Source organism: Poecilia reticulata, linkage group LG17 (assembly GCF_000633615.1).
Source record: "Poecilia reticulata strain Guanapo linkage group LG17, Guppy_female_1.0+MT, whole genome shotgun sequence".
NCBI classification, from domain to species: Eukaryota; Metazoa; Chordata; class Actinopteri; order Cyprinodontiformes; family Poeciliidae; genus Poecilia; species Poecilia reticulata.
This window is the reverse complement of record NC_024347.1, coordinates 11,352,034-11,361,133: the sequence shown is the minus strand read 5'-3', so window position 1 is coordinate 11,361,133 and position 9,100 is coordinate 11,352,034. Positions and strand designations below refer to the sequence as shown.

The 9,100-nt window shown below is 39.7% G+C and overlaps 2 protein-coding genes across 2 annotated transcripts in view; both read left to right on the top strand.

The window, feature by feature from the left end:
* copb2 (COPI coat complex subunit beta 2) overlaps positions 1-5,846 on the top strand; it is an 8,093-nt gene extending 2,247 nt beyond the window's left edge. The window contains exons 6-21 of the mRNA XM_008433714.2: positions 49-148; positions 257-399; positions 494-693; positions 778-888; positions 983-1,071; positions 1,157-1,263; positions 1,835-1,978; positions 2,433-2,563; positions 2,695-2,902; positions 3,877-3,987; positions 4,103-4,317; positions 4,417-4,555; positions 4,692-4,829; positions 4,957-5,034; positions 5,187-5,342; positions 5,435-5,846. Coding sequence (XP_008431936.1) covers positions 49-148; positions 257-399; positions 494-693; positions 778-888; positions 983-1,071; positions 1,157-1,263; positions 1,835-1,978; positions 2,433-2,563; positions 2,695-2,902; positions 3,877-3,987; positions 4,103-4,317; positions 4,417-4,555; positions 4,692-4,829; positions 4,957-5,034; positions 5,187-5,342; positions 5,435-5,530 — 2,166 coding nt within the window. The 3' untranslated portion in view covers positions 5,531-5,846. The remainder of the gene's footprint in view (positions 1-48; positions 149-256; positions 400-493; positions 694-777; positions 889-982; positions 1,072-1,156; positions 1,264-1,834; positions 1,979-2,432; positions 2,564-2,694; positions 2,903-3,876; positions 3,988-4,102; positions 4,318-4,416; positions 4,556-4,691; positions 4,830-4,956; positions 5,035-5,186; positions 5,343-5,434) is intronic.
* Positions 5,847-6,806: 960 nt separating this feature from the next.
* LOC103479347 (segment polarity protein dishevelled homolog DVL-3-like) overlaps positions 6,807-9,100 on the top strand; it is a 15,770-nt gene continuing 13,476 nt past the window's right edge. Inside the window, exon 1 of the mRNA XM_017309867.1 lies at positions 6,807-7,426. Coding sequence (XP_017165356.1) covers positions 7,266-7,426 — 161 coding nt within the window. The 5' untranslated portion in view covers positions 6,807-7,265. The remainder of the gene's footprint in view (positions 7,427-9,100) is intronic.

Below are 9,100 nucleotides of genomic sequence, written 5' to 3'. Positions count from 1 at the left end.
GTTTCTTTACATGTAATTTCTTTACATTAATATTTCTATTTGTTGCAGAACAAGACCTGCGTTCAGACTCTGGAGGGCCACGCTCAGAATGTCTCCTGTGTCAGCTTCCACCCTGAGCTGCCCATTATTATCACAGGATCTGAGGATGGTGCGCAGAAATCCCTCTGTCTCACACGCCGATACATGTATTTCTAACGTTGACCAATTACTCATTGATTAACATTTTTTATTCTTTCTTTCTTTTTTTTTTCTCAAGGTACGGTGCGAATCTGGCACTCCAGCACATACCGCCTGGAAAGCACACTCAACTATGGCATGGAGCGAGTGTGGTGTGTGTGTGGTCTTAGAGGCTCCAACAATGTGGCRCTGGGATATGACGAAGGCAGCATCATCATCAAAGTGAGTGGATGGAAAAGTTGTTTAGAGAAAGTTGCAAAGGTTTTTGTTTGTTTGAAGTAAAAATTCTAACGTACACTGTTAACATTTTGGGTAGGTTGGTCGGGAAGAGCCAGCCATGTCTATGGACACCAACGGAAAGATCATCTGGGCTAAACACAGCGAAATACAGCAAGCCAACCTGAAGGCCATGGGCGAAGCTGAAATCAAGGACGGGGAGAGACTGCCGCTGGCTGTCAAAGATATGGGCAGCTGTGAGATTTACCCTCAAACCATCCAGCATAACCCGAATGGACGGTATGAAACAGCTTCTTCTGGTAAAAGTGCTGAATGTAAAAGAAAACATTCGTAATCATATGCTRCTAATTTGTGTGTTGCCAGKTTTGTTGTGGTATGTGGCGATGGGGAGTACATCATCTACACCGCTATGGCTCTGAGGAACAAGAGCTTCGGTTCAGCTCAGGAGTTCGTCTGGGCCCACGACTCGTCCGAGTGAGTATTCACAGTTTGAAAAGTAAACGTTGATATATTATTTTYATTGGGTTGCTATTAACAACCATCCGATGAAATGTGTGCTTTGTAACAGATATGCCATCAGAGAAAGCAACAGTATTGTCAAAATCTTCAAAAACTTTAAAGAAAAGAAATCCTTTAAGCCCGACTTTGGAGCAGAAGGTAATCCACTCGCTGTTTCTTGCCAGATTTGTGGTTGTGGAAGCAAATAAATAGATTCGAGTCACTGAATGTGTTGGCTTTTCAGGGATCTACGGGGGTTTCTTACTCGGGGTGAGGTCTGTGAACGGCCTGGCATTTTATGACTGGGAGAACACGGAGCTAATTCGCCGCATTGAGATCCAGCCCAAGCACGTAAGCCATTCGCTTCCTGGGTTTTACCTATTTGGATAATTTTGGAATATTTATGTTTGCATTGCATAATGACAGTGTTTCTGCAGGRTCTTTAAAGTTGTTAGCTCAATATTAGGCTTAAATAAATTCACATTATCCACATAATTCTAAAATTACTCTTCTTCCCTTGTGTTTTTCATGTTTCTACTGGTTATTTTATGTATTTATGTTTTTTTTTTTAGAAATATTCTTGGAGCATTTCTTTGTTCTATTTATTGGAGTGCTGGCTGATAAATCTGGGTTATTCGTACCTAAACCAGAAGACCCAGAAATTCATGTTTGACCTAAATAAGTCTGCTTATTGTCGCTTATTTAAGGAATTAACCTCGATGTTTTCTGATGTTATCAAACATTATAAATGCAATTACTAGGTTAGTTTGCGCACATTCTTTCGTGACTCATATAAATCTTAAATTTAACTAAAGCTTCCAGAAACCCTGAAGAAAGCCCTAACATTGGCTGTTCTCCATGAGTCCTCTTCAAATGGGTTCTTTTAATCTTTTTTCCTTCTCCTCTTTCATATTTTATCTAGATCTTTTGGTCAGACTCTGGTGAGTTGGTCTGCATTGCCACGGAGGAATCCTTCTTCATTCTCCGTTACATGGCAGAAAAAGTAGCCGCCTCTCAGGAAAACAATGAGGGCATAACAGAGGATGGGATCGAAGACGCCTTTGAGGTCAGAATTTGAATGAATTTCCTCTTATGCAACATTTGGTTTATTGTCTGTGACAGATTGCCTAAATCTCTGTTGACTGCTGCTGTTTCTTCTGTTTACAATGTGGCCATGTTGTCTACAGAAGAGACAACGTCTTGAGTTTTCAAGTTAAACGAAGATGCTGAAATTACAACTACAATACTTTTTTTGTTGTTGTTGTTGTTGTTGTAGACTTTTGTCCTCTGGGTTACAAAGTATTTAAATTGTTTGTATTTAGAATGAAGATCTTTGGATTTTTATTCTTATGTAACATCTTTTTTTTTTTTTTTTTAATTACAAGAAAGCACAAAAATAAGACACAATACCGGAGGAAATATTTTCAAAAAACCTTATCCTATTTTGCCTGATACATTGTAATAATTCAAACATTTTTATTATAAATGTGTGACATTCATTTGTATTGATATGTGCCCAGGTGCTGGGAGAGATCCAGGAGATTGTGAAGACTGGGCTTTGGGTTGGAGACTGCTTCATCTATACCAGTTCTGTAAACAGACTCAACTACTATGTAGGAGGAGAGATTGTGACTATTGCACATCTGGACAGGTGGGACTGATYGCTTACATTTAGTCATCTTGGGATGGTGCAATACAAAGAAATATACTTGTACCCCCTGCCGTGAGTGATCCAGACGTCTTCATCGCTCTTGTTTTTTTGGGGGGGTTTTCTCCCTGCAGGACCATGTACCTGCTGGGTTACATCCCAAAGGACGACCGTCTTTACCTTGGAGACAAGGAGCTCAACATTGTCAGCTACTCCCTGCTGGTTTCTGTCCTGGAGTATCAGACTGCCGTGATGAGAAGAGACTTTGGGATGGCAGACAAGGTGCTGCCCACCATCCCCAAAGAGCAACGGACCAGGGTTGCACATTTCCTGGAGAAACAGGTAAGACGATTCAGTCAGGGCAAATTTCTTTTTATTCAAGTGTTTACTGATGAGAAGCACTCCTTCTTTTTGTTCGTTTTTTTTTTGCATATGGAGTAAAGGTTTAGCAAACAGGGAAAAAAACTGTAAGAAATGTGTTTTAAAAAATAATTTAGTCCTTAGAATGCTTTTCACAAGTCTTACAGATAACAGTTCATTTTTCACACTTAAGTTTCTTTTTTCCCCTCCCGTTCTTACTTAGGGCTGAAACAATTCATCAGATTAATTGTGATGAATCAATTATTTGGATAACTAATTTAGTAATCGATTGTTAAGTGGATAATGCAGACTCAAAAGGTCATTTGATGTAAGAACAACATAGTCAGAGTAGCAATTAAGCCAAAGCTGTACAGCAATATACATTTTGCATTTAAGAAAAAAAAAAATCTTACTGTAAATATGTTCTAGCCAGAACTCCTGAACGGTGTCTTTTTGACTTGACCTGGTTCAAATTCTGTGAAAAAATAAAATACATAAATAAAGTCTCCTATTAGGCACCTTTTGCTATGCAGTTATTAATTGGTTCATCCAAAAATGAATCAGCAGATCAGCAGTACACTGAATTGATGTTAAGTGAAACATAAAGCGTTGAGCTCTTCGCATGTTAGAATWTTAGAAGTGTATTTTAGCTACAGATGCATCCTTGGCTACAAATGATCAAACATTCACTAAAAATGTTATTTTATTTTAAAAAGGAATTGAATTAGTTATTTGCATCTTTTAATGTATTGCATCTTATAATGTTTTAATGTATAAAAAGGCTTAAGTGAAAAATCTGCAGACCTTGCCAATTTCTTTTTATTTTTATCTGATTCATCGATAGAATAATCAATAACAGAAATACGTGTTAGTTGCAGCCCTTGTTTGTTTTTTTTTTATGAAGTCTGCTTTGTTTTCCTACAGCTTGATGGCTTTGGTTTGTCTCGTCTCTTCAGGGTTTCAAACAGCAGGCGCTGGCCGTGTCTACAGACCCAGAGCACAGGTTTGAGTTGGCTTTACAACTGGGGGAGCTGAAGATCGCCTACCAGCTGGCTGTGGAAGCAGAAGTAGGAGCAAACTCATTATTACATCGTTTTCCCTAATCATTGCGATTCTTCTTGATATGTCAATTGACATCACCAAGTCCATTGCTAATCATTGCCGTTTTGACCTTTTTTGTAGTCTGAGCAGAAATGGAAGCAGCTAGCCGAGCTGGCTATCAGTAAGTGCCAGTTCGGGTTGGCCCAGGAGTGCCTGCACCACGCTCAGGATTACGGCGGCCTGCTCCTTCTCGCCACCGCCTCGGGGAAYGCCACCATGGTGGGCAAGCTGGCCGAAGGGGCAGAAAGGGACGGCAAGAACAACGTGGCCTTCATGACGTATTTCCTCCAGGGGAAGTAAGTATCGGATCTGTGTGTGCGTACTTGTGCAACATACCTTAAAAAGCGTCTGCCTTCGTAACACCTTCTTTAAAAAAAAAAAAATTACTTTTCCAGACTGGATCAGTGTCTGGAGCTCCTCATCAAGACTAACAGACTACCGGAGGCAGCGTTCCTGGCGCGGACATACCTGCCCAGCCAGGTGTCCCGTGTGGTCAAACTGTGGAGGGAGAGTTTGGCTAAAGTCAACCAGAAGGTCAGATCCRTCMCCACCATTGTATCTTTCTAAATTTAAATGGCTAAAATTAAACCCCTTTTTCCTGACATTTCTGCTGTATTTTAGTGAACATTGCAAGAGTTTTAAATATTTGTCTATTTCGTCTCCACTGCAGGCTGCTGAATCACTCGCAGACCCCACAGAGTATGAAAATCTGTTCCCTGGGCTGAGAGAAGCATTTGCAGCCGAACATTACCTGAGAGAGACCTGCATCGGCAGCTCCAGGCCCGCCAAAGATTATCCACTTGTTACAGTAAGTCCGGTGGCTGGTGACAAATGAAAAAAGCCATGTGTCTTGCTCTGTATGGMTAGCAGTGATTTAGAACTGGGTAAAATGAATGCTAATCATGTAACAAAATTATCTTTCTTTCTATTTTAAGCCCAATGAAGACAGAAATATTCTGGAGGAGGCTCAGGGTTACGAACCCAAAGGCACCTTTGTTCCCTTCGTGCCTCAGGTTTGTTTACAGTACCGATTTTTCTTAAAATAATCAATTACAAGTCCTCCTTCTGTAATCTGCAAARATGGGATTCTGCTGGTAGGCAGCCTAAAAGTCGAGCCCTATGTAAATTTTTTGTCTCTGATCATTCATYACGCCTTCCGTGGCAGACAAAAGAGAACGATGAATCCAGCTCGGTGCCAGCAGCCTCCGAGACGCCTTCACTGCCCAAACCTGCAACTCCTGAAGCAGCAGTTCACAACGAGGAGGAGGAGGAAGAGGAAGAGGAGGAAAAGCTTACATTCGCACAGTCAGAGAAAGAGAAGGTTGGGCTTTCTTCTCTTCATTTCACATTTGCATAGTGCAATTTATATAGGGCATCTTAAGTGAAGAACATTTCATCTGGGTTTCTCTGCAGACTCTAGATGAGTTGGAAGTGGACCTGGACAACATGGAGCTGGATGACATCGACACCACAGACGTCAACCTCGATGACGACTTTCTAGATGATTGAAGTTTCCACCGTCCTCCTCCTCAGCATGTTTTATTTAAACAAAAGAGACCAACATCCCTTATTTTTTTTGTACTTGTATCAAAAAATGTATGTTGTCATGCCAGTTTTATTAGAAAACTATGACCTCAACAATGTTTGAATGAGAACTAAAGTAGAGGGCCCACAGCTGCTCCATTTTGTACACWCTTTATCAAATGAAAGTTTAGATTAACAGTCTACGGGTTAACTTCATTTATGCTTTCCCTCTGCGCTTTTCTGTAATGTCATGTCAATGTTGAATAAGTCCAATAAATTCTGGTTGCTGTATATATTAACATTTTGCTCTTACGAATTCCCGTATCTTCTTTTCAAACAGAATCGTCACTCCATTTTTAAAGTAATTCATAACTTGTAAATTATGAAGTTATGAAAATWAAAAAAAATCCCACTCCTTTGATAAAAAGTCTAATTTCGTGTACTTGTAATCAACTTAATTTAGATTAATCAACACATTTATCTTGCACATCTATGTTTACCTAAAGGTTGTTTTATTTCCAGTTTGTTTTTGTTTTACTTCATATGCCAAAAAACACCAACGTATGTGATGTAACATCTGAAAAAGTTTAAGGAGTATTAATACTTTTGTAATAACCTGACACTGTATTTCATTTTCAAACTTGTTAAAGTGACCAAATATAAATCACATACCCATTTCGATAACAGTAAAAAAAATGAACCAGTAATTTTCTCATGAAATGAAACTTAAGCAAAACTTTCTCAAATTCATGATCATGTATGTTTCAATGCAACTTGGTGAACTAATGTCTATTTAAGGATGCTCCAGATTTTRTTAAATCACTGGCATATTTTTCAAGCTAGAATGACACTCTTGAGCTAAGTACTATATGAAAGTAGCTCATTTTTAAATGGCTACCACTGGTGTCAGGTTATGGCTTCAAAAACAAAMTGACAAAACATAATTTACCCTGCCCCCGCTTGAGATTGCATCTAAAGTTGGCTTGAGGAAATAGCTTCACAGTATGGATGAAAGCAACCAGGTTATTGTAGATCACGCATATTTCTCCCTGTATGTTTTTTATTTTGGTTGTATAGGATACGTCTCATAAAAAGTAGGAAAARGGTGAAAATTATTTATTATGGTATCAACTTTTAAAGTTTCAAAAGCCACTATTTTTTAAYGCATTAGGATCCTCACTCTCCCATCTTTAGTCAGACCGCTCTGTTGCAGTTCTCCTCCTGACCTGTAGATGGCGCCCCACTAAGACAAGCTTCAACGATTTCTTTTTTTTTTTTTTTACTGTTTCGTGTGCAACAAAGTACTGAGCTCGACAGTTACGAAGAAGGGAAAGCCACCCTTTCTGAGAATCTTTATTTTGCTCYAGTTTCATAGCGGATTTTTCACATTTCCTCCAAACCTTTCTGCAACATATCAGGAGTTTAACTGAACCTGAACCAACCGTTGTTCGGTCTTTTGGTCAGTGTTGGGACGCTTTGTGGAGGAGCAAGTTTTTTACCCCTTTCTTTTCAGTGCTTAGTCGTTTTGTTGAGCTGCCACTAGGGAAAAAAAACCGAACCAGGACTAAAAGCGGCGAGTTGACAAACCAGAAATACACCGCAGAACCGCGGCCCCAGCCGCCGCCACCAGCGCAACGGGGAGTCGGGGCCCGAGAGGGAGCCTGCCAGGCCCTCGGCTTGATGCACCCAGCCTGCCTTGCTGCCACAGCCACAGTCCGGGATGGGGGAAACCAAAATTATCTACCACCTCGACGACCAGGAGACACCGTACCTTGTAAAGCTTCCCGTRCCTGCTGACAAAGTCACGCTAGCGGACTTCAAAAATGTCCTGAAGAAGCCAAACTACAAGTTCTTCTTCAAATCTATGGACGATGACTTCGGGTAACTAAGGGGGGTTATTATCATTGTGTGTGTACCGTGGGGTTAGGATAACGACCCCATGTTGTCTTAATGACTATGCTGCTGAAATAGRCTGTTGTTAACTAATTCACCCCGTGATGCAGGTGTGTTCTCCTCATTTTTCTTTTACATTGCCAGGTTGTTGGTGCTCTTGTCGTTTCTTTGTTAGCTGCTAGCTTCCACCGCGGATCTGCTCTGCGTCCAGACCTCGTTTGTTTACATTGCTTGTCTCGAATTTGTTTGACCAAGTTTGGTGTTACAGTCYCCCGAATCAGAAAACAAAAATACTGGAAGGACTTTTAAATATTTAATAGACAAAACTGAAATTGTGGTCACTGACCTGAGTGGTGGATTCTTGGTCTGACTTTAGTACTGTCAGATGCAGGTCCATGCATTGAAAGCATATATGCTAACTTGCTRGTGTCAAAAATATCCCGGGCCAGTTTGAGTCGGCGAGACCTGCAGGCCTCTGCTGCTGCTGCTGTTGTTGTCTATTAGCCAGAGGAATGTAGAGTTGGACACAGGAATGTCCTCTTCATCACTCTGGCAGCTTTATGAGCATTGCCTTTTGTGTTAAAACACAGCAGGGAAAAGTGGGCAATTTATCCTCCTTTAGACAGAGTCTGTCTAGATTCTAAGAATTRGAAAGACTGTATGTAACATTTTTGGCAACACTTGCGCCAGTTTTCCAATGTTGCCCCTGAATAAACTCCCATTAGGGTGGGGCAAAAACTTGTAAAATAAATTGCAAGAGGGAAATACTCATTCCTGTTTATGATATAATGAGGGGGGAAAAAACCCACCTAAACCTCAGCACTGAACTGTGACTATTTAATGACATACTCATGTAGTTTTTATGCCCTTATTTTCTCAAGGAAGTTTCATTAAGCTTTGATAATTTTCCTTGGATATATAGCTTTGACACTTTTTGGAACATTGAATTTCTGCCAAATTTATTCTTGTGTGGTAAAGTGTTAAAGTCTAGGTTTTGCTTTATCAGGCCATCTGTAAGAATACATTATTGCTGCAGAATGTGAGTAACTGTATGAGTTTATTTTATTTTTATCTGGGTGTCATGGTATTTAGTTCATTTTGCAAAAAAAAGAAAAAGATTTGGTTTAAATATATCAATGATATACCAAATTAGTAATATCTGGAGTGCATAAAATACACAACGGAAGATCCAGAACAATAAAAATGTACAATTTGAAGCGGAAGCAAAAGGTATTTTATTAAAAGTGGTTTCAGCTCAGTTATTAGACAGACTTTCAATCATGTTTTGTAACATTCAGAATGGGAACAATTTTTACTCAAGTTGAAAACATACTAAACAGTTTATGGAACCCATRTCTTATRAAAAACTGGATTCTGTTTTACATAAAAATGTAAACAAAGATGCATAAAATGGTTTGGTCGCTTCTCCTTGAAAACGAGCAACAACTTTTCACACTCGTCCTAAAATAATTCACCACTGTTTATAACCACAATAATCTCTTCTGAGATTTACTTGAATTTTGATGCAGGTGTATAGTTCCTGTTCACTAATATAGAATAAACACCCTTTCAGTGAAATTGTGGTCATCGAGCTGTCACTGCATAAACATCAGTTTTTCCCATCTGTTTATAGTGTCATGTGAGTGTAACAAGCTGGTGTTA